The 25,025-nt window shown below is 36.7% G+C and overlaps 1 protein-coding gene across 1 annotated transcript in view; it reads left to right on the forward strand.

Annotated features, from left to right (window-relative positions):
* Positions 1-22,340, forward strand: part of PDE3B (phosphodiesterase 3B) — an 82,382-nt gene extending 60,042 nt beyond the window's left edge. The window contains exons 2-16 of the mRNA XM_066187592.1: positions 4,640-4,690; positions 5,375-5,620; positions 8,073-8,218; positions 10,646-10,752; positions 10,924-11,134; positions 11,688-11,761; positions 12,281-12,384; positions 13,131-13,265; positions 14,755-14,866; positions 15,601-15,714; positions 17,365-17,564; positions 19,054-19,257; positions 19,490-19,651; positions 20,939-21,191; positions 21,523-22,340. Of these exons, the coding sequence (XP_066043689.1) occupies positions 4,640-4,690; positions 5,375-5,620; positions 8,073-8,218; positions 10,646-10,752; positions 10,924-11,134; positions 11,688-11,761; positions 12,281-12,384; positions 13,131-13,265; positions 14,755-14,866; positions 15,601-15,714; positions 17,365-17,564; positions 19,054-19,257; positions 19,490-19,651; positions 20,939-21,191; positions 21,523-21,749 (2,346 nt within the window). The 3' untranslated portion in view covers positions 21,750-22,340. The remainder of the gene's footprint in view (positions 1-4,639; positions 4,691-5,374; positions 5,621-8,072; positions 8,219-10,645; positions 10,753-10,923; positions 11,135-11,687; positions 11,762-12,280; positions 12,385-13,130; positions 13,266-14,754; positions 14,867-15,600; positions 15,715-17,364; positions 17,565-19,053; positions 19,258-19,489; positions 19,652-20,938; positions 21,192-21,522) is intronic.
* The last annotated feature ends 2,685 nt before the right edge of the window (positions 22,341-25,025 follow it).

A 25,025-nucleotide genomic window follows, 5' to 3' on the forward strand; every position in this document is an offset into this window, starting at 1 on the left:
GGAAAGATAACCTTTTGTGTGGAAAATGAATTAAAAACCAAAACCAAACCCCCTGAAGCCCTGCTGGTTTGCCTTGATTGTCTTCTCTCATCTGTTTTTAGTTTACTTAGACTATAAACTTCTCAGAGGAGCACTTACTGCCTATTAATTTGTGAAAAATAGTGTTGCTTTGCTGCTGCTGTTGGAGCTAGAAGCTGGTTTAGGGAAGGCCTCTGTTACTATTACCTTGGTGGTTTTTTAAACATGTTTCTGATGTTGCTAATAGTGTGTGCTTTGCCTAAGTGCTGTCCTTAAGCTTTGGTGATGGTTAGGTTGATATTCTTGTGTCCAAATAGCATGGGAACTCCTCTGAAGTACATGGAAATATTGTATTTATTGTTTGAGAAAACATAGGCCTGATGCCTACTGTCAACTCTTCTGCATACATCCATTAAGTGACAGGTATTTAAAACCTCCTGAGATCTGACTGAACACCCCTGGTACTGAATACAGTGTTCATTGTTCAGAACAGCGACTTTGGGGTGAATTTGTTGAGTTTAACAACTTTTTTAGCCTTGAAAAAACCCCTTATTTTCAGTGATGCAAATTTCTTCTCTTGAGGCTCTTAGCCTGTTTTGAGTGATGAGTTTCAGTTTGACCTATGCTGGCTGATGATGGCCAAATTGGGAAAAGTCACTTGTACTTAAAGGGGTTCTGTAAGCTGGCTTGTCTTCTTTTAACCGTGTTGAAATTTATTTCAGAGGCTAAATAGATTCAATTATTATAGTTAAAAGTAATACAGACCCTGCCTGTTACAGAACAAGGCATGGTGTATTTGCGGGATTTTGTTTTGGTTAGTTTTTTTCCTGTTTGAAGCTCTTTTCTGTTGACTGTCCTTCAAACTCCTGATCAGCTTGTCAGACAATTATATAAAAAAAGAAAGGAAAGAGGCTCTCTGGATAAACTGGGAAGACTCCAGGGCTGGAGTCAGGCTGATATGAGAACTTCTTCTCCAAACTGACTGGTAATTTCCTGTACACATTTCTGGTGGGAATGGCTATAGATTTTCCCCCTCTCAGAAGTTTATCTGCAATGCCAGAGCCCACTGCAGTTTGATTTTCAGAGGAGCTCTGAAACGTGCAGTTGCTGTGATGTTGCCACTGACGAGGGACGCTCAAAGCCCGTGTGTGTGAGTTACTAAGCAGAGGTCTGAGTTGCAGCTTGGAACTTTTATGACTCAAGTCCATCCTAGATAAGGTGTTTCTTGATGGAGGAGGTGAGGGAAGAACGTTATGTGCAATGGATTACAAAATCTTAGTATTACAGAGTACAGATCTTTCTGCAACAAGTCTCATGGTTGCAAAATCAGAAATCGCTGAGGCTCTGCCTAAGACCTATTTTAAGGTCTCTTGGTCTCTTCACAGTAGGTCAAAATAAACAGTGTCTTTTCACTGCTGTTGTAAGATTAGTGGGACTCTGGGAATACTCTAACTTTTGTTGATGCACAGTAATGAAATTAAACTTCGGCTGCTAAGCTCTCAACAAAAAATAATGCCAGAAATGCTGCTTGTTTAGCATTCCAGATTTAACTTGCAAGGCATGGAGTTCGGATACTTAAACTAAGTCTGGCAGGTGGTGAGAGAAAGAGTAAAATTTTCTTAGTGCTGAGGAGAAAATTTTTTAAGCGGAGAAATAGAATTTATCAGTTGTTAACCTTTAAAATCGTCACCCTCCTTGTCTTTCAAACCCTGGCGTTTCTGCAGAAGGTGTATTAAGGAATATCCTGCTGCTTTCCGCTGCTTTCTCTCGAAATTGTTTTTGTGGGGGAGGCTTTCTGGATTTTGAGTGCCATCTTGTGGTGTGCTCCCAACACCTAAGGAGAGGTAACCCCCCTCTTACTATTAACCTGCGGGGATTTGCTTGGTGTAGATATGTACCAAGTCGGATTTACCGTGGAAAAATATTCATTGCTTAGAGATCTGTGTTGTTTTTTTTTTTTTTGTTTTGTTTTGTTTTGTTTTGTTTTGTTTTGTTTTTTTTCCAGTAGTGCTTAGCAGCAGAGATTGCTACTTTGTCCCTAAACTTCTCATCGGTTCATGTTAATTACTTCGGTGTGTGGCAGGTGGAATGACCCCTGAAAATGTGACAGACTGTGGTGGCTTGCTGGCTGTGTTAATATACTGCCTTGTCTGCTCTCAGGAGATGTGGCTTCTAATTACTGGTGATATATCATGAATTAAAGAAAAATCTGATCGCAAAGTACATGTAAACTGAAGGTCTGTTAATTTCAAAACTGTTTTAGTTTCTTTGCTGTAGAATTGGTATCAGTAGAGAATCTTAAATCTTCTGGTTTAAATGACAACAGAAAAATTTCAGTGACGAATCCAAGCTGTGAAATTTTTCACTTAAATAAAACTCTCCATTGAAGTGATGCTTCACCATTTAAAATATCAAACAATTATTTGCATTGAAAGTAGCTTGGAAGATTTTTCTGCCCTGTGTTTACTGGGTGAGTGTGGGTCCCAAGAACCCATTTATTTACCGTAGCAGGGCTAAAACCGAAAGGAAGGTTTTGAACCTTTTTAGTCACAAAGATTGACCCCCAAAATTATAGCTCATGTGAGCATGTGTACATGTACATGAGTAAAGGAGTTGCAGTAAATGGTTTGGTTCAGAAATTTTCTGGAGTAAGCAAGACGTTTATTCGTTTGGTTTTTTGTTAGTTAGTTAGTTTGTTTAGTTAGTGTATTTGCTTGTTGTTAGTTTCTTCTTATTATTGTGAGCTCATTTGTAGCAAATAAATAAAATTAGCTAACATACCACATATTTGAATGAAAAATAAAGTGCTCTAAGAGGGAAACCTCTTTTGTGTCCCCTAATGGAGGCTGCAAGATTACGAGCAAGCTGACGCAACCCCGTGGCCCATTAGTATCAAAGGTTACTAATACAACTAACAAAACCCATGTGGACAGCTGATCTCTGCTGCTGATTGAGGCAAAAGTTAATGAAGCAGATTAATGCAGTCTCTGTGTGCGAGGACAGAATGAAACCAAAAGGTTTACTGATGTTCAATACAGTAAAGAAACATCAATCTAGAAAGAGGAGCTTCACTCACAATGAAGAAAATTTAATAAAACCGCTCAAAGAAACAAACAAATGAAAAAAACCAACCCTGTCTGACAAGATGTTGCTAAAAAAAAGAATGCATCGTGGCAAAATGGGTATGGCCAGAGAATGTTGGTCATTATCTTTCTGTTTGTCAGTGACAGACAGACAGACAAAAAAAAAAAAAAAAAAGAAAAAAGAAAAAATAAGAAGACATGGCAGCTGGATTATTCATTTAAAAAATCCCCCAAACTCACAAACACCTAAATTCTTAATTCTTGATTTTGATCTGCTTGCTTTACCCAGTATTACCCAGTACAATTTTCTGAGAGAGCTCAACTTACTCCCAGTTCAAGCACATTCTTCGTGGTAGATCTCTTCAGTTTTCCTAGCAAGAGGATGTCAGAACTATTAACTTTAAACACAGTTTAGTGGCATCTCTGTGAAGATAACTGAAGACAAAAAGAGCCTTTAAGTGCTTCCCTCGTCTGGGCACTGCTGACATGTCCCCACCTGTGTTTCTTTTTCGACACTTTCTGCACTTTCCTCTGGACAAATGCCAGGCTGGAACACTGTGTTTTCTCCATGGAAGTGCTGTTAGTCCCAGAAGAACAAAAACATACCTAGTTCTCACCTATAAAAATACAGAAGAGCTTCCAGGATTGCAAAATATGAATTACCCAGTGGGGCATTGGCATGTTATTTGGGCTTTGTAGCTATGAAAAAGAGCGAAAAGCTATGTTTAATTTGTGAATACACATTTTACAAATGGATTAATTTATCAGAGAATAATTAGAATCTGTCAAGAAGTCATGAAGACTGAAAGCTATTGAAACAGAACAGACATCTGAATTTCATTTCTTGTATGTTGTTTTCATTTTTTCTCAGTATAGAAGACAAATTAAGTGAGTGCTGTTGACGTAGTTGAAGCTGATAGCATCTTCAGATTGTGTTGCTGACGTTCTTTTGTGGGTTTGGTGGGTTTAGTGAGGTTATTCAGAAAATGGGACTTTGTAGCCATGTTCTAGCAAAGCCTAACAAAACCTCCTACAAGAAAATGTTTGTTTTTTTTTTTTTTTTTTACAGTAGCAATTTTTAACCTCTCTTTGGAGAGATTTTTGAATCCCTTTAAAAGTACACGATTTAATGGAATGCTTTCTTCATTGTATTTACAAAAAATGCTTCTCTTTGAATGATTCTGGAAAGAAAAAATATTTTGGTGGCTTTAGGCTAGATTTGCTTTTGTAGGTTGAGGTGAATAGGAACAGGAAAGCACCATCACCACCAAATGTAATGTGCATGTTAAATGATTTATAATCAATCTAAAATTATTGAAATAAGGCCATATTATTCTGTCATCACAATGTCTCAGTTGCATGCAATTTCTTCAAACTCTTCTTTCGGGCTCTTGCTGGGTAACATTAACTGAGAATATGGCCCAAATTACATATGAAAAAACGAAGGGAGCGTCACGTAATCAAAATTTAAGCCATTGCTGTTTTTCAACCTAAGCACATCACCTAATAATCTTTTCTTCTTTTTTTTATCGTTACAGATGATACTTTGGGATTGGGATTTGAAGCAATGCTACAAGCCCTATTACCAGGTCAGGATATTATGAATTTAATTGGGTTTTTTTATGAAATGTGATTGAGTACAGAGTTGAAAACTGTCAAATTGCTCAAAACTGTTCAAACTGTCAAATTTCAGTTCTTCTGTGGATGCTATATTTGCCTAATTTTTTGCCTAATTTTTCCCTCTCTCTCTTATATTGTAGTAAGCTCTTCTTGTTCCTGTTTAAAATGTTATGCAAAATTAAAACTAAATCACTTTTGTTTGGACAAAATTTTAAAATTTTTTTATAATTTCTTTCAGTAGAATCAGGGTTAATAAAAATTATAAGGCTGTGGAAATTGTACCTCTGGAAGGGGCTCTAACAGTTTGACTGCCAAAATTTGTTGATATTGTTGGAAGAGAAAGAATACTGAGTTTAATGCTGAGACAAAGTAATGAAAACAGATAAAAAGATTGCCAACAGATTTCAAATGGGGAAAAATAAACTAAAAGCTAATGTTGAATTGTGAATTACTTTTTATTGTGTGACAAAAACCTGCAGACGCTTCTGTCTGAATGTCTGTATATTTTTTCTTTAAAAGAAATTATGCCGCATTGATTTTTCTAAACTTATTTTTGCAACATTTGCCGTGCGGAAGATACTTATTTAAAACAACGAACGCCGTGAAGTGTTTTGACATGTTAATAGTTTGCAACACATTTCCATCTATTCCAGAGTGCTGGCAGTGGGAGTGGAGTTGATGTCTCAGTGCTGATCGAGGCTCGGAACGTGCTCACGGAGCTGCTGAGTGACCCGTGTCTCCCACCACATGTGATCTCGTCCCTTCGAAGCATTAACAGCCTCATTGGTGCTTTCTCAGGAGCATGCAGGCCAAAGGCCAGCCCATTCACACCCTTCCCTGGCTTCTTCCCCTGCCCTGAAATAGAGGATCCTGCTGAAAAAGACCGGAAGCTGCTCAAGGTCAAGTGGCTTTCATTTTCATTCGTTTGTGTGCTGAAAAAAGAAAAAAAAAAAAAAAGTTAAAGGAAAATTCATCTAGAAAGAATGCTCCTGTATGCAAAGCAGGTTCTCTACTGAGTACCCATAGACAATGTTTAAGGTCAAAAGGGAGCAGCTGTGAAAACTCATTGAATGAAATGGACATAGGTACTAAAATGCAAATGTAAGTGGTTGATGGGTAGACAGGTACAAGCACTGGTCTGCACCCTGACCACATTCCTCAAAATAACAGCAAATATAAGCTGAAGATGTTATAGTCTCGTGATGTGGGACAAACAGGGCTGATCTTGGTTCTTCCACATTCTTTATCTAACCATTACTGTCAGTGTGGTTTTTTCATTGACCTTTTTTCCCCCAAGAAATTTACTCCTGTGGACAGCAAACCAGACATCATACAGAAGCAAATCAGCTGTGTAAAAGGAAAAATATCCTTTCTTTTTCTTCAGCAAATCACTTTATGAGACCAGTGTAAGATCTACTGTCACTTCTCCATTACTCAGGGTTAGTAAGTAAAAGCAAGAGTGTAGTTACGATGTGAAATGCTAAGGAATGTGGTGGAAAAAAAAATTACAATATAGAAAATCAGCTGCAGAGAACCAGAGCTAATAATTCCAGCCCAGTATTGACAGCTTGAGGTGGTTCTGGGACATGCCCTGTAGTTGCTTACATTTCCAGAAAGTGGACAACCTGGCCTAAACTGATCATCTTGTTAGCTTAGTATTTTGGAGCCTGATACAGCCTGTGAAATGTCTGTTGGGAGCCATATTTCTGGGAGAAAAACTCAGTGTCTACAGGTTACTCTGTGGAAGATCCTGCAGAACCACTGCGGTATGAAATTCCTAGTAATGTCACATGGATACCTGCAGGAATCAGTTGAGCAGGGATCACAGTCATTCAGCATGTTTTTCTTTGTGGATTTCTTTAAAGCTGCTAAGGATTGGCATAGCTTTTGATTTTTAAAATTACTTAATAGCTAGTCAAAACAGTGTGAAATGAAAAATATTCATTGCTGGAGACCAGTTATAAAGAGTATGTGAGATTGAAATATTATGGGTTTTCGCAGCTATTGTCTTTTTCTCCTTCCTAAAAGTAACTTTTTCTCAAGTTTTGGGGATTTTCTGTATCGAAATTTGCCTAGTGCTTGCCACAATCATTGAGTAATTGTTTGGCTTTGGTATTTGTTTAAGAGTAAGCCCAAATATTTCCCCCTATGTATGTTACTGCAAGAGGAAGATTTCTTTTGCTTTTAGAAACCAGGTAAGTGAGGAAAAATTCCAGGTTATAACACAGCAAAGAAAATATTATGACAGTATTTCTTCAAAATGGACGATCTTGAAAGGTTCCCATTATCTCTTTCTCTGACTTGGAATATAAAAGGTCTCCTCCATATTTTTTTGCTGTGGATTGTGTGCATCTTTATTTCTCTTCCCTGACCGGCTTCCAAAGTGTGTTCAGTTATAATTTGCAAGTTGATTAGGGGATTATCAATTTGATTAGAGGGTTGAAGCACCTCTCCTACAAGGAACAGTTGAGAGAATTGTGATTTTTCAGCCTGGAGAAGGCTTTGGGGTGACCTGATTGTGGCCTTCCAGTAGCTGAAGGGAGCCTGTAGGAAAGGTGGAGAGGGATTATTTACACAAGCATATAGTGACAGGACAGGGAGGAATGCTACAAACTGAAAGAGGGCAGGGTTAGATTGGGTATTAGGCCAGGGCTGGATGGGGCTGTGAGCAATCTGGTCTAGGGAAAGGTGTCCCCGTCCACGGCAGGGTGGTTTGGAAATAGAGGATCTTTAAGGTCCCTTTCAACACAGGCTGTTCTATGATTCAATGGTGAATTGCCTGTTCTCCTCGATAGGAAAGGAATTAAAAACAAGGAAAAGAATGCAACTGAAACTGGGCTTCAGTCCTTGGGCTAGTCATAACTGGTTATCTACTGCTAACCCTTCCCCTTGGGTTTCTTGGAAGTGTGAACTGCCCAGTATTCAGAAAAAAAAAAAAATGAAATGTGAGACAAAAACATTGCAAGGCTATTCTGCAACAGAAACACTTCTCACTTCCATCAGGACCGTCCCTAGAACTTGTCCCCAGGTTTCCTAGTGTATGACAGTGGAATGCTTGCCAGATGGGTGGATTTCTGCTGTTATTAACAGTCATGATTTTAACAGATTTCACAGTCTAGGCAAGTAAAAGTTGTCTAGACAAACCCCTGAGTATGCACATCTCTTATCTCCTGGCCTTGTTTCCCTCAGGAGACTCCCACCTGGAGTAAGGCACCATATCGGTGGTGAGGTACCACATCAGCTCTTTCACTATAGAAATTAGCAACAAATAGCCCTTACAAACCATAAATCAAATTCTAACATCTGCTTTTACTTCCATGGATTTTTAACCATGGTCAAATTTCTCAACAGGGATTAAGTAGCAGGAGCAGCCTGCCAACCCCACAGCTGAGACGATCCTCAGGAGTTTCTGGCTTGTCACCTATAGAATCAGCATCATCTAGATGGGAAAGGAGTAACATCAGCAAGAGATCCCATCAGGAATATAACACACCAGGGTAAGCACTGAACAGTGTTTCAAGGGCAATAGTAAAGCTGGAACTTGGCAGCAGAAGTATTTGATGTAAAGTCTTGTGAATTACGTATCCAAATTCTGCCAGAATAAACTGGTAAAGTTAATTATGTACTATGCTTTGTGACTCTTACGTAGCAATCAGGTCATAGCTGAGGTTAAATAGTGTGCTCTCTCATAATAAGTAGGCCTCGATAGAAGCTTGAGTAGGAAATGAAAGTCCAACATACATGACTGCAAAATAAACTAGTTTAGTCTCTAAACTTGTACTGACTTCCTCCTTCTTTTTATTTAATATATGTATCACTTACCAGCTTCCATATGCCCATACATAATTAAAAAGGTGAGACAATTTTCTTGTGGTTGGTAGCCACTGATTGTGTGTATTATAATGTTCATTATTCCTCCAGTCATCAAGCAAGTTGTAAGACACTTGAAGGTAGTAATCTCTTCTTTACTTGTTAGTAAATATGATGCAAATAGAGCTTTTATTTCCAGAATTAAGATAACATTCTGAATTGGGATTAAAATGAATGGGTTTTTTTCCCTTTTTGTGTTGTGTTGCGTATTAGTGAAGATTTGCACATTTAATTTTATTTAAATGTATAAATGAGTATGCCTTTCCTTCTGAAATCTGTTAAAATGTGTGTGGTTTTGCTTTTCTACTTTTGTTGGTTTTGTTTGGTTATTTGGGATTTTTGTTTGGGTTTTTTTTTTGTTGTTGGTTTTTTCTGTTTGGTTTTTTGTTGTTTTTTTTTTCTTAATGGCTCTATATATGTCATAAGGAAAGTATAATAGATGCATTTGTAAAAAAGAAAACGTGAGTTATGCTGATAACTGGTAAATATTAGTAGTGGCTGGAAATTTATATACACACGTGCAAGAATTTACTTATCAGTATTCTATTTAATATTAAAGTGAACCACTTAAATAATTTTGCCCTTTGAGTGGTTTTTGCCCCCCTTGAATAAAATACGATCTTTAAGTTTTTACATTGTAAAACTTAATTGTGGCTTGTGTGTGAAGTATAATGGAAGATTCTAATACGGGCAGCATTAGTAATTAAAAGATTATGTTTTCCTGCTGACTTGGTGCCCAGTGTCCAGATGAACCTCCCCAGCTGTATCCACTGGAAATAACCAGGGTCCAGAGAAATTGCTCTAACCTTAGCAACTATGGGATTTCAATTTGAGGCTCAGCCCTCCTGCTGCAGTCTCAGTGTCCATTTACAGAGGGTGTCTTCACTTTCCTTACTGTTCAAAAGCAGCTCTTGGGAACTTCTGTTCTATTTGTATGCAGATTTTTGATTTGGTTTCTCATTCAAACACGAGCTCAAAACCTAAAGTTCCTCCTCATGTTGAGATGAAGTATCTAGTGTTTTAGTTTATAACCATTGCTCCTCCTTCTCTTTCTGGGCACCACTGAAAAGTGTCTGGCACCATCCTCATAGCCCACCATTGAGATATTTATAAACATTGATGAGATTCCCTCTCGGCCTTCTCTCAACTAACCAGGCCCAGCTCCTACAGCCTCTCCTTATACGGGAGATGCTTCAGACCCCTCATCATCTTTATGGCCTCCACTGGACTCTCTCCAGTAGCTGGAGATACACAGAAATAAATCCATGTTTATTCTTGGACTCATTTTTCATATTCATGTATTTAAACTAGCGATGGGAGATCAAATATTATTTCTGTATTGGACATTTTTTGTGATCGGCTCAAGAAAGATTAAACCTGTTTTGGTAAATACTATTTTCCCCTCCTGAGGCAAAACAGTTTTATGTAAGCTCTTTTCACTTTGAAGTAAACAGTTACAGTTATTTTTAATTGCTTATTACATTTTTGTTCACTGAAGGAAATGTGATTTTAAATTCTGGAGTGATATTTCGCCCCTGGAACAGCAGATGGCAGGATTGAGCAACTGAATGGAAGGATTTTGCCGCTGAAGCAAAATACGCTTTGATGTCAAAAACAGCTTTAGTTTTATAATATATAAAGTAATTAATTGAATATGCAAAATTCATGTGGCTGTGTAAGGTTTTCGTTGTATTTCCAAAGTAATCAATCCTAAGATCTGTTAGGAAACAGCCTGCTTCACATGTTCAAGGAAAATAGCATGTTAGAAAGTAAAACCTCTCACACATGGTCGATTTACTGCATCGTTTTAGGACTGTGTTAAGTTTTTTGTTGCTTTCAATCAGTACACTGCAGTTTTTATTTCATGTCATTGACGTATATTTTCTTGCTGGTTTTGAATTTGACTGCTTTGTAGTATTCTCTCTTTCTTGATTGGTGGTGGACCTGTCACAGGGCAGTGACAGGGCAGCTATTTTTAAAGCATTTTATTTAATAAAAGTGGAAGACAAACTAGGAAACAAAGAAAAAGAAATTACTTATTGTTTTCTTTTCAGCCAAGGATCTCACTCCAATGGGTCTTTTGGTGCAAACTTGCTGACAATACCAAAGCAAAGATCATCCTCTGTGACCTTGACTCATCACATGGGTCCCAGACGAGCAGGTAGGATCGTGCTATTTGTACAGTATCAAGATTGTACATCATGGGTTTTTTTCATGTAAACATAGCACTAAAATAATAACATCAGCATGTCCCTCGTTGTTTAAATCCAATCTTTGTAAACAGCAACAATTTTATTGTCATCCGAACCCCGTGTTGTGTTTGTTTTGGCAGGTGCTTCTCCCGGCCTGAGTCCTGTGGGTTCACCAAGCCATGGATCTGTCTCCAGCGGGGCTTTCAGCAACTGGTCACCTGTAGAGTTCCCCGACACTGCTGATTTCCTCACAAAACCAAGCATTAACATACACAAGCCTCCAGGACACACACCTAGCTCTCCAGATTTTCAGCAGCCAGTTAAAACACCTGTAGGTTATATGTGTAGCAGGTACTGTAAACTCTGTTATCATTTCAGTTGCTTCATATGGGTTGAAAAGAATGCAATTAAAGTGAAAACCAAAAAAGGAAAAAAAAAATCAAGACCTGTGCCCCTTCTAGGATTGAAAAAGGGCATAAATCTCATCATAATCTGCATCAGTGTTATCCAGGGGAGAGTAAAGAATGCTGAATGGATGTAGCTGCTTTGACATGGCCCATCCTTCTCAGCAGCTGTTATTGTAAAGGAATATATTCTGTGGAATTTTAGAAAAGGGGGTCTTCTTACTTGGGAATTAGATTCTGTGTTTCTGAGTACTTTCTTAGTTATAAACTCTAATAATTCAGGGATCTAAGTCTGGGGGAGGTGATGGTTGATTATTATCTAAGGACAGGCTAAATCCATGTGTGCCAAATTTAGGAGAAAATACTCAGGTCAGTTGTTTAAGGAACCTTCACCAGCCTTTTTAAAAAGAGTAATCAGCAGATATTTTTCAGTAGAAGACAGCAGTAGCAAAAGAAGAAGGTTACTGAATGTTGTAAATATTTTTCATGTATTCTGTAAGCTGTGGACGTCAGATACTCAAGCCTGTTCCGATACCAGAACCAGACTTTGCAGAATACAGAGACAGAAAATCAGGTGGGATTTAAAAATAGACAAATACTTGATATCAACTCGCTGCCTTTTTCTTTTTTTTCAAGCCAGTTAAATTAAAAATTTACTATTTCTACATAATCTTTTCCTATGTTTTAACCTAGGTTAATATTTTAATTTGTTTTGTGTTTTAGAATAATCAAAAGAAAACAAAATATTGCCTTCTTCATAGTAAAGATTTTAAAACAGGCTTCTATTAATGCCTTTTCAGTTCTGTACTCCATTTATCAAACCAGTGTTCTACCAACTAAGCTAAACTAATCACTGAATGAATTTTTTCGAATAAAAGCTATGCTTTTAGTTTTTCTTAATCTTCAAATAGGTTTTGACTAATAAATTTTGTCCTTTTTGACTTTTTTGAATATTTCTTAAATAACATGGTTTAGAAACAATCTATTTCTTATATTTCCATGACAAATGTGTATGATCAGTTAAAAATTATTAGACAGTAGTAATCTACAGATCAATTATTGATATAGTATTCCTGTATGTGTTTTCTTTAAGGTGAAATTGCAAGTGCTAGTGTCTCCAAAGTATCTTCCCACCATATGGAGAAGAGGAAAGATGAAAGCAAGGAAACGATCGATCAAACACAAAATAAACTGCTTGTAAGCATGTAATTGCAAAAAAACCCAAACACTTGCAATAACTTCTCTCAATTCAGTATTTCTTTATCATTTCTAACTTGCTGTGAAGAGGCCTTTACATTGCTAAAGTAGTAATTTCTAAAGGGTTACAGTGCATGGTTGGAATTCAAATTTTCATTTAACAATTGTTTACCTTGCACAAATGTCATTAGCGAATGACAGGAAAGGTTGTGATTGTATTGATTTTGCTAATCAATATTGATTTGTGCAGATTTAATGTTGAGAGGGTAGGCTCAAACACTGATTGGCTAATATTTCCTTTTGGAAGTTTATGAAAGATGCAGCAGTTGCAGTGAGACTTACAAATGAATGTTCAATACAGTGCTATTAACATTTTGGGTTTATACATCAGGTGTTTTTAAAGCTTGTCCAATTAACCTGTTCTTAAAACTCAGAAAATCTTTGGTTAGCCTATGCATATTTTTTGCTTTGTTATATTAACTCATCTTGTTTAAAAATAAATTAGGCGGAAAATATAGCAGCATCTGAGAAAACCTTGGAATCTGCTGCCCAAAGCAGGAAAACTCAAGCCTTTAAGTGTGCCTGTTTGTGATATTGATTTATAATTTTCCCATAGCCGTAGCTGCAGCACCATTCAATAAATTCACTAATGATTTATGATTTTCAGGGCTTTTTTTGCCAACACAACTGATAAATTAGTTTTCATTGTTATTTTAGAGATGATAAAGTATCTTAATCTCATACAGGTGGAACAGAGTTCTACGTTAGAAACAATGCTATTAGACCATGATTCACTAATGGAGAAGATGAGCAATTGGAATTTCCAAGTTTTTGACCTTGTAAAAGAAATGGGAGATCAGTCTGGAAGGATCCTTAGCCAGGTTTGTTGTCCTTTATTATAAGGGAGAGGGTATGTAAAGCTCTCCTTTAATTAAACCATGAAGAAGTTTTGCAGTCAAATTTATGTGAATGCTGTCTTTAAACGAAGAAATATGACTTCTCATGTACTCTATGTCATTGTAAACCATAAAAAAATGGTTTGTCTATAGAGAATGTGCTCCAGTCTTTCTGAATTTTATTCTTCATGTAAGTGGGTTAGACCCACACTGACTAGGTTTTGCCATAATCTGCCATTTCCTGTGCAAAATTACCACCTGCTTTCAGAATTACTACTCTGTTTGTAAAACCATTGCTTTTTTCTTGATTTCAGTAAAATATTTCTGCCAGTGCTACACCTGTGGGGGAAGAGAGGTGATCTTTTAGGCAGTCTTTTACCTCCTGATCCTACAAACAGTGGGATTTTTTTCCATGTTGCTTTCTGGATGTTGTATCCCTTATATCTCTTTCTGACTTATTACTAAGCTCTTCCTTGCAGTTTCATGTTTGCTGAAGCCAAACCTGCTGGCAGGTGCAAGAGTAGGATTCTGTTTGCTCTTCTCCAGCTTCTCCCTTTCATCAGGGTAATCTGGAGGCCTCTGCCTCCTTCTTTAGACTGGATTTAGCAATCATGGAGCTTCTGATCTGACCACTAAACAGTTTTATTTCCAGTATCTTAGTTTTCCACCCTGCAGTGATGTCCCCTAATTTTGCAGCTCCTGTTCCTCTGAGCACCTCCCATGCTTCAAAACTTCTTGTTCCTTTCCTGTGTCTAGGAAAAAAAAAAAGTTATGAAAATGAGTAGTAGTGACTTGTTTTAATTTTTTTAAAATATTTGCAACCTTTGGGGGATTAGGTTTTGAAGTACACTAAGTTCTACATGTAAACCTTAATATATGGCTTATATACATATATGGAAAATCTGAGTACCTTTTTGAAATACTTCTTCATTTACCAGCTCGTTTTGTTAAAAACACTCAAGGTAAATCATAATAAAGCCAAGAAACAGGATCTCTTTGCCAAAGTCTCGAAAACAACCACAGTACTGGGGGGCTGGTGTTGTTGATTCGTCTTTGTTTTATTATTAATGATTCTGCTGTTATAATTAAATAATTTGAAGTTTTGAATAATAAGTCAGAATATTTATTTCTTCTTTTTAGGTCATTAATGGAATAAAGCATGACTTATTTAGCCCTCTAAAAATTTTTGGGGTACATTATTAAAAATCAGTTGTGCATAGTATTATCAGCAATGAAAGAAAAGCTTTTATTATTCTTCATTGAGAGGATCATAAAAATCCACATTTTTGTACTAAAACTGTGTTAACTATATCTCTATGACAACAGCATTCTGATAATCTTTAGTGGAATTTCGGTGATTTCCATGTCTGACGGCAAGTAAAATTTTAAAAACCAAGAATAATTTTAAAGTTGAAAAAGCAGAATATGCATCAGTACATCTTTGAGGCTTAAATTGATTTCTATCTTTGTTTAGGTAACTTATGCCTTGTTTCAAGACACTGGCTTGTTTGAAATTTTCAAAATCCCCACTCAAGAATTCATGAATTACTTCCGTGCGCTAGAGAACGGCTACCGGGATATTCCCTGTAAGTGCTCCCTGGTTACACATGGAATTTTTACATCAGTGGCTCTCCTTTGATGCATTTGTATTTGTAGGCAGTTAAGTGTGTTTTTAATGAATGCACTTGACAGAGCTTAGAACGGGTCTAATGAATTGCAGGACCAAGTGGGTGGACTCTGAAACTGAATTTCTTAATTTGAAGGCTACAGATAATCTTAAAGAATTTGAATTAATAGTTGAATCAAACACACTGAAGTGAATGGGAGAATAGTTGCTAATTTTGCAGAAATTTGGGTGAGGTCTTTATTAAAATGAGAAGAAAATAGAGGATTTTGATGGTAGTTATTCACCTTGCTGTGTAGGGCAGCCAGATTTATTGGAAAACAAAACAAAAAGCACACTTCCCCACTCCACAGATGTTTGCCCAGCCCAGATGCTTGTAGGCATCAGATTGCAGGCCATGCTTGTTTCTCACCATTATTGATTTAAAAGGCCATTTAATCCCTTCCTGAGGCCCAGGTAGGATGACGTGTGCATAGACAATGATGTTTATCTAACTGCCTTCTTAAAAATGTTCAGTGATACATATATCTACTGCTAACATTTTGAATACTATTTTTCCTTTTATAGTTAATCAAAATCTCACTTATAATAAATTTGCTACATTTCTTTTTTGTTGTTGTTGTTATTTTGTTTTTATTATGCCTTTTGATGACATTTCAGATGAAATTTTTTTTATTGTGTCTTGCTGATTTTCAGATCACAACCGTATCCATGCCACGGATGTTCTCCATGCAGTATGGTACCTGACCACACGGCCCATTCCTGGCTTTCAGCAAATCCATAATGAGCATATAATGGAGACTGAGATAGGTATGTATTCACACACAGGTTATTTTTGTTTTGCTGAAGAATGTTACAATGAAACTATGGCAGGTAAACCAAATTACTCTGGAAGAATATATCTAATTATTCTTATGACTCACTTCTTTTTTCTTTTTTTTTTTTTTTCTTTTTTTTTCTTTTTTTGGGTACTTTTATATAAGGCAGCAGAAAAAAAAAATCACAAAACACACACCGTTCAGAAATATCATGCAATTGACTTTTAGAAAAATTATTAGATGAGTAATGGTTAGTTTGTTAGCCAAGAAAACTGGTTCACTTAATAAATTTTCTGTGCTGAATGAAACCTCAGTATTCTGCCATAGTCAGGGTATTTTTAGCATTTGAAATACATTAGGCTAATATTTCTTAACTTTATTGGAAAGTTAAATAGACCAAGGAAAAAATACCAAAGTATTTAACTTAATTGAAGTTCTCCTTAATGGCTTTAGTATAAAAATTAATATTTTAGAATTCTCTGTTAGTTATCACATGCAGACTTTCAAACACTGAAGCGACCACCCCAACAATAACTGCATAAAAGTGTCCCTGAAAAGGAAATAATGACTCCAAATTCAAATATTGTGTGAAGTTACTTCCAATTAAGCTTGCTTTTGTGTTGTCTCTGACTTCATAGAACTAATGTTTAAATTTAGAATTTGTAATTTTTACCAAATTGTATCCTGTAAGTAAAGGATAGAAAAAAAAAAAAAAAAAAGGTTTAAACATAGACTTTGATGCTAAATGGTTTGTATTTCAGAAAAATGAAAAGGGGAAATCAGGCACTCTTCAAGAACTCTGTTTTATATGTGTAGTAGAAAAAGACAAGACCCAGGTCTTGTGGCTCTTAAAGGGCTGGAATTTTCTCTTTTTCCAAGTTTGTCCATATCTATTGATTGCACCCTATTTTCTTTTCTTTCTCCAAGTGTTAAACGGGTTGGGACTGAAGACCTAACTGAAGGAAAGTGATAAAACTAATTTTACTCTCCTCTACAAAAAAAAGAAAAATTAAAATAAGAAGTTATAATCTTATTGCTTGGAAACTCTTCCAGTATAAATATTTTCAGGCTTTTAGTCCTTGCTTATTCTATTAAGGACAGGAATTCCTTTTATATTATGCACTGATGAAATACCTGCTATTCCTTTTCCTTTTTTTTAAAGTAGTGACTTTGTCCATGGGAAAGAGGATAATAAAACTGTAAATCTTCTTATCATGCAAATGTTTCTAAATTAATGGAGTTAATTCCTTTAGCAGTAGTTTCCCCTCCCCCTGTCCAGGTTTTCCTGTAGGTTTGAAAGTTCAAGAAATGGACAAATTATAGAAGTACTAAGGAAGGTGCTGATTAATCTTTACTTGGACTAATTCAGGTTGGAGACAAAGAGTAGAGTGCTCTGTTAGGGCTACAAATTTGCAACTCAATGCAGTTTCGCTTTTCTTTAAAATTGTTAGTTTACCTATAAACATTATTATGACTTTTATTTTTAAAAATATAAATTATTCAGCTTCATGACAGCAAGGATAACTTGCACCATGTTTGCAACAGTGTCTGACTGTTTATGCACATTTATAATGTATCACAAATATGAATGAAACACTGTTCTAAAAAATATTCTGGTTTTGTACTTTGAAATTTTTTTTAGATGAAGCCAGTGGTATTGCCCCAGTTCAAGTCAGTTACACTTCTTCAAAAAGCTGTCCTATTACTGATGACAGTTATGGTTGTCTGGCATCAAACATTCCTGCTTTGGAATTGATGGCTTTGTATGTAGCAGCTGCCATGCATGACTATGATCATCCTGGACGGACAAATGCTTTTCTAGTGGCCACTAATGCACCTCAGGTAAGAACCTCTTCATGCAGAAAATGAGTTGTTTCTGTCTGAAATCTGTATAAGGAGGTGTTTGTGGGTTTTGTTTGTTTGTTTGTTTGTTTGGTTTTGTTTGTTTGTTTGTTTTGTTTGGGTTTTTTTTGCTATTCTATATCCCTAAAATAAGTTGTTTAGGATTTAAGTATTTAAGGCCCGATTTAAGAAATGGGGATATTAATGTGTACTGTACTTGTGCAATATTTTTATTTTTCTTTCCTGTTAAATTCTGGTGTGTTTTCTATGTATTGGTTGTGTATGCGTGTAGAAACAACCTTGAAGTTGCAAAATTGAAAATAACAACATAAACCAGTGCAGGATAGAGTAAAGGATTATTTCATAGAGAGCTGGCCCGAGGTCTGTCCAAGCAGCTATGATGGCTCTTTGGTTCTCTCTTGGTAAAAACTAAAAAAAAAAACAAACCAAAAAAAACAAAACCAGACAAAAAACAGACAAAAACCTTAAATAATACTAACAACATCAACAACAACAATAGATCAGAAACTGGTATAGCTTTTTAGGAGATGAAGACTTTGAAACTGAACTTTCCAAACAGTTTTCAACAAAAACTCCTTATTACAAAGAGAGTTTGGGATGTAGGCACTTACGTATTTCTGCTGGAGACAGCATACAAGGAGGAGCAAAACCAAGCAACACAGACATCCATCACCAAGTTTCAAAAATACAAGCATTCTTCAAAATACTGCAAAAAACATTGGCAAAATGAAGTTATTTTCAGGTTCTGTTTAATTTATATTGGATTAATTATTTTCTAGGGTGTTTTATATAAACATGGAAACTGTGAATAAAATCTGCTACTGTTTTTATATTTTAGTTAGCTCGTTTGCAGTTAAAATTTCTGCATCAGCATTAAACATCCCTTTGAAAACCAGTGATACTTTTGCACCATTTTCCATTTTGACAGTGCTTATATGTTTTGGAGTCCTTCTTGTGGTGGGGGTTTTTATTTGTTATGGGGTTTTTTTTGTTTATTTCTTTGTTTTTGTTGGGTTGGGTTTTTTGTTGTTTTGTTGTTTTTCCAACACAATTAAGAGGAAATAAAAGCATATACTCAGATTTCTTTTTTTTTCCTAGTTTTCTTTTTTACATCACTGTGCGATGTAAAACACACACTGCTCCACACATATATTTGCAAACTCTTAAGTGGTTTGTGTATGTGTGCCTACAGTCTGAATGCAGTTGTCACTAAGACATTGCTAAGGACTTTAAAAAAAACAAAGAACTTTGCTAATTGTTTAGTTGGGGGGGGGGGGGTTTACCTCATCTATCATTTTCGTGTACTTTACCCCAAAACTAGAAGACAAAACATAATTTTTTAAAAAATTATTGTTACCTAGTGTTGTTTCTGATTAGCCCTTAAACTTCAGAATATTTATTTATAACTTTACAAATTCCCTGTGAAATTTACGATTCTTTGCTTGTTTGTTTTTTTATTTTCCTGTAGGCTGTTCTCTACAATGACAGATCAGTCTTAGAAAATCACCATGCTGCATCTGCCTGGAATCTTTTCTTATCACGACCAGAATACAACTTTTTATCCAACCTTGATCACGTAGAATTCAAGCGCTTTCGTTTCCTAGTGATTGAAGCAATCCTTGCCACAGACCTCAAGAAGCATTTTGATTTCCTTGCGGAATTTAATGCCAAGGTTTGTTCCACTTTGGTGTCTGCACTGATCTGGTCTTGATAATGACATTATCATTGCCCTCAGTAACTGTTAGTTTTAATCACATGCATTTAAAGTTCTATATTATTTAAATTTAAGCTATTAAAATGCAAGGAGTGTGTTTCCTTTGTACGAGCCAGCTGTAGATGGTTTGTAGATTGCCTGATAAACTCCTGGCTGAAGAGTTTTACCTGGATGTCTGTGCCTACCCCAGGTCAATGGCATGAACAGCAACGGCATAGAATGGAGCAATGAGAACGATCGCCTGCTGGCCTGTCAAATATGCATCAAACTGGCTGATATTAATGGCCCAGCCAAAGTCAGGGACCTGCATCTGAAATGGACTGAAGGCATTGTCAATGAATTTTATGAACAGGTGGGTATGGAAAGAGCAATTTTCTCTTTTGAATGACGGGCAGATGATTGATTCTTTGTTTTACCAGTGGTTTAACTCAATTAAACTTTATTCCTTGCTTTAAATCTTCAGGTAAGGTATTTCCATCTTCTCATTCTGAATACTGAAAACTACTTTCACAGGTAGCTTACTAATATGATCTTTTAGTTTCTAATAATTGTGTTAGAAAACAAGCTCCCAGCCAATATTCTCCACTTTTCAGATATTAGGGGATTTTTGAGGGGGAGAACTTCTTGCCTTAGGATGATGCTGATAAATCAAAACAATTTCTTTCACTTTTGAAAGTTAAGTTCACAGATGTGTTTCTAGGTGGAAGAATATGTATAAAATCCACAAGACTGAAAATGTATGTTCAGCTCTACAACTATCAGGTCCATGGAAGTGCTGAGATAAGTAATTATAGCTCAGATTTTTCTATGAGCAACTGTTCAATGTTTTTCTTCTCCATTTTTTAAAATGGGGGAAAAAAACCCCAAAACAAAACAACAAAACGATCCACTTTACTCTGGATGTTATAGCTCATTTCATTCTTCTATGGCCTTGCAGGGGGTGCCATTACCAGCATGCCTTGCTATGGCTGATTACTCTGCCATTTTCTCTGTTCATCAGCTCAGCAACTGAAGTTGATCTCTGCCTCCTCTGCAGCCATCCTGTAGAGGCAGAGGAACAGCAGCTTCAGGAGACACAAGCAAAGCTGGAGGGAGGATTATGGACTGTGCAAGTCTGAGCCATAATGGGTTTTATTTTAAACTGGCCTAATTACATTTTCATTCACTTAGTCTGTACAATTATTCTCCCCAGGGAAAAGATATAATCCATGTGATGGTTCATGGGATCACAAAATATCCTGAGTTGGAAGGGACCACAGGAGTCATCAAAGCCTAACTCCAGGCCCTGCACAGGACACCCCAAAAATCACACCTTGTGCCTGAGAGCATTGTCCAAACACTTGAGCTCTGTCAGGCTGGTGCTGTGACCACTGTCCTGGGGAGCTGTTCCAGTGCCCAACCACCCTCTGGGGAAAGGACCTTTTCCTGATATCCAGCCTAAACCTCCCCTGACACAGTTTTGTGCCATTCCATTGGGTCCTGTCACTGCTCACTGGAGAGAAGAGATCGATGCCTTTCCATGCACTTCCCCTCGAGAGGAAGCTGGAGCTTACTCAGTTCATTAAAAGTAACTTTTAAAATGTGAATTTACAGCTAATTTTGTGAGAAATTCCGGTAAGTTTATCCATTTCTTTTTTAGGGTGATGAGGAAGCAAGTCTTGGATTACCTATAAGCCCCTTCATGGATCGCTCTTCTCCCCAGCTGGCGAAGCTGCAGGAATCTTTCATCACTCACATTGTTGGCCCCCTTTGCAATTCCTACAACGCAGCTGGGTTGCTTCCAGGGCAGTGGGTTGATGAGGAGGAGGAGGAGGATGCAGAAAGCACTGAAGATGATGATGGTGCACAGTTAGAAAGTGATGATGAAGAAATGGAAGATGATCTTATTTTAAGTAAGTCTCTGTGTTTCTGTTGGTGCTTAGTTGTCCTTCAGACGTAGCAGTGACAGTTGAAATTGTGCAGTACAAATCTTGTCGATTTTGCTGTTACGCTGCTTCATAAATTTTCCTCTTTTAATGAAGATTTCCTTGCTACAAGGAGACTTGCAATTTAAAACAGAAACTTGTTGATATCCTTTGCCCTGCCACTGTTTAAATATTCAGAATAATCATCCATGTGCCTTGCTCAAATTTACATCTCGCTTGCAATGTGCCATTGCTTTTGTATGTGTAAAATGCAATTACTCGGAATGTCAAACAATCCAATGTGCTTATAATTTTACAGAAGCTCAAAGAAAAAAAGGTAGACGAATCTTTTGCCAGCTAATACACCACCTCAGTGAAAATCACAAAATATGGAAGAAAGTGATTGAAGAGGAAGAAAAAAGCAAAGCAGAAGGAGCCAAACTGCTGACTGAAATCTCATCCTTACCTCAAGCAGACGACATTCAGGTTATTGAGGAAGCTGATGAAGATGATGAGCGACAACTGGGAGAAGACAAGTCATGCTAAGGGAACTCCAGTGAGTCCAGTGTGATGACAGCTTATGTTTTTCCCCACTGTGCTGACTTCAGCCTGATGCAGTTCACATAAAATCGAAAGGCCTTAATACTGTGAGAGGATTCTTTTTGCTCTGGTGGAATCCCACTCCTATGCACTTTCGCCACACACAGAATACGGAACTTTATTCAGAGATTGAGTATTGTATACCCTGATGCAAAGTTCTTTATGCCTTAGTTGGTATAAAATATCCTGATATAATGCTGCCTTGCTGAATATGGAACTCTTCTTTTCCTTGAGGTATCTGCAGTTTTTAAAAAAAAAACATTCAGTGACTTTGATTACCAAAGTGGCAAGAACTTTTCGCTGGCAAGGAACCGCGGGATGAATCCTAGTGTTGTCTTGAGTTGCTTATTTCATGTTGTTTTTGAACATGAATGAGAAAAAAAGTCTGTGCCTACATGAAAACTATGTTACTGCTGCAGTGCAAGCCTGTTGTGGGGTGTCTACCTAGTGCAGTAGTGTGCTTCATGTAGTCATCTCAGAGCAACTGTTCAAGGACTGTGACATAAATGCTGAATTCTGATATTTGTGGTTTAAAAAGAGGAACGAAAATCCAGGTGCATCTATTTCTGATGCTTTTTATTATTGTGCATAATCTGATGTTTTATTTTTGCAGAAAATATTCAGGTTTGCAGTGGATGTTCATGATAATTCATTGAATACAAGGCCATTCTCATCTGTTGCCTTGCTGTTTTGTGGTAGAACATTAAAAACCTGTTCAGCTACTTAAATTATGAAGGAATTTTATTCTTTTAGTCATAAGTGATGTTGTATTTCCTGCCCTTACTCAGGTCCACGTTTGAGAAGAAGTCAACCACATCATAGATTTTTATCTTGCACCCATTTCCCATATTAAATTCTAAGGAAATAAGATCGTATCTCATTTATTCTTTGTATGTAAAGCTTTAGGAGAATTAAAGATTTTTTTTTTTAAGACATAAACTGCTGTTTCAAAATGGCTCTTTTAATTTGCCCCACACTTTCTCTTCCATCACAGACACAGCTTTTGTTGCCTTCAAGTTTGATCTACATCCTGAAATACACATGGAAACCAGAAGGTGGAAACTTTGTGTAAAGCCTGATACAAGATAAAAATCACTGTACTGTACTACATTTTAGATTGTTGAGTTTTAAAATAACAAACTTGGACATTCCACCCCAATGTATTTTTAGAAACACTGCCATTGTAGGTCTAATTTGTAAACAAACAAAAAAGTCATAAATTAGGCGACAGGTAAGCAAGCCACAGATGAGCCTAGTTTTAAAAGTTCTCCTTTTAGTACTAAACCTTTAAATGCTGTGTAGTTGAACTGAATAAAACCCAAATGCACGTGTGCTATTTCTAAATGTGTCTCAGCATATTTGTGTTTGCATCAATTGACTTGGAAAAAGAAAAAGATAACCTTGTGTAAACTGTACTACATTATTTTACATAGATTTTTAGTCTGCTATTTCATTGATCAGTTTTAATAACTGAAAGGTATGGGGTGGGTTTTTTTTTCATTTTTCACTAATAAGCCTTTTTTTGGATGCACTTAAAAGACCACTGAAACGTGCTTTTGCTATATCTTCAGTGCCAAATTCCCCTTCGCTGCCATTATCACTATCACTGCAGTCTTTTTGTAACATGAGCAGTGTTAAACCAGATATTTCTGTCGTTAATAAAATGTTGCACTATTGAAGCTGGCACTTAGTGGTCATACACCTGTATTTTACATTTCTTTGGTCATATATTCATCTTACAGATAATGTGAAGACTAGAAAAATTCCCATTCTTTCAGAATGCTGTATTCTCAGCATTTTGTATTTAGATAGTGTGTTTGTGTACATAAAATATCAGTTTAATATTGTTTAATATCATTTTGCTTTGTCTGAAAAAATGATACTAATTAGTTTGCCTAAAGTTACTGTTCTATTTTTTTACATGACAAGTTTCCATTTTGAGTTGCCCCTAAAATGTCATTATTTAAAAAATAACAGGAGCATAACAAGGTAAAAATTAAGATTTTATCTTTTACTAGAGCATTGGCAGGACCTAGATGTGGTGACATCTTTGTCAGCAACTTTCTTATCTCAAGTTTCTCTTAAACTCTTTAGGAATACTGAAGCAATTTTAAAATCCAGTAGCAAACAGCAAAATCTCAGTGCTTAATAAACTATAATACTAATATGTATTTCCAACTAGATATTTCCAAGTTACAATAGCTTGCTTCAAAGATATGGTTAATTATGAATGTGTTCTCAATCCACTTTAAAGTGCCTGTTTTTTTATATGTGCACAGTATGTGACTAATTGTTAGTCTAAGAGCAAAGGGAAAAGACTAGAAAAAAGTTAACAAAGACTGGTTCAGGGAATGTTTGCAGAAGTGGATGTGGCTGTAACTAAAGGTGCCTTAAATCTTTCAAAAATGGTAATGGAGGGTCCTCTGAGTGTTGATTGAGCCGTTGTCCAAAATAACATCTCTCCATGTAAGGCATGTCATTCTTAAATCTGTGATCATACCTCAGTAATTCGCAGCTACCAGGGGATGCTAAGTAGTGCTAAAAACCACAAAGGAACACACTCGAAATACTTTCTAAATCAATAATACTTTTTTTTTTTTTTTTTTTCCTTCCAAGAAGTGGCCCAAATTAGCCTACACTAAAGTTTATGCCACGCAGAATACAACTTTTCTGTATAATATTCTCAGGTTTGAATCTCCTGTCTTCTCATTGCCTTCTTTTACAACATGTGTTGGATTACTTGCACCCATACACACAGAACTGGACCTACCAAGTTTTCTGTAAGGACAGAATTCTCTCCATGCCTTCTGGAGCCCTCTGTATGTGAGGGAGCTGCTAAACCAGTCAAAATGAATATCTTGGAACCTCTTCCTGTGAGTTCTTCCTCCATGACAAAGTTAAATGGTGAGTGTAAGGTTCAAAATGAAAGGAATCGTATAGCATTGCTTAAGCTAAGTCTGGACTAACAAAGTTAGTGTGAGACCTGATTTGCTCTGTGCATAGAACCATTTCTTTGCATTTGCATCCAGTTTTAACCACGACCAGCGGCAGGTGAATCAGCAAAAGGAGTTAGCAGAATTCCAGAGCTCAAAGTTTTAGCTTTGGTGCTTGCTCCTGGTGTAGATGTAGTTGAATCTTGGCTTCTGTATCCTTTGAAAGCATAGACAGAATATGAGGTAATCCAGAGCGTGTTATTACCCATAGAGGGTGTGGGGGTATTCC

Source organism: Chamaea fasciata, unplaced genomic scaffold (genome assembly GCF_029207755.1).
Source record: "Chamaea fasciata isolate MVZ Bird 193981 ecotype frontalis unplaced genomic scaffold, bChaFas1.0.hap1 SCAF_7, whole genome shotgun sequence".
Lineage (NCBI taxonomy): Eukaryota > Metazoa > Chordata > Aves > Passeriformes > Sylviidae > Chamaea > Chamaea fasciata.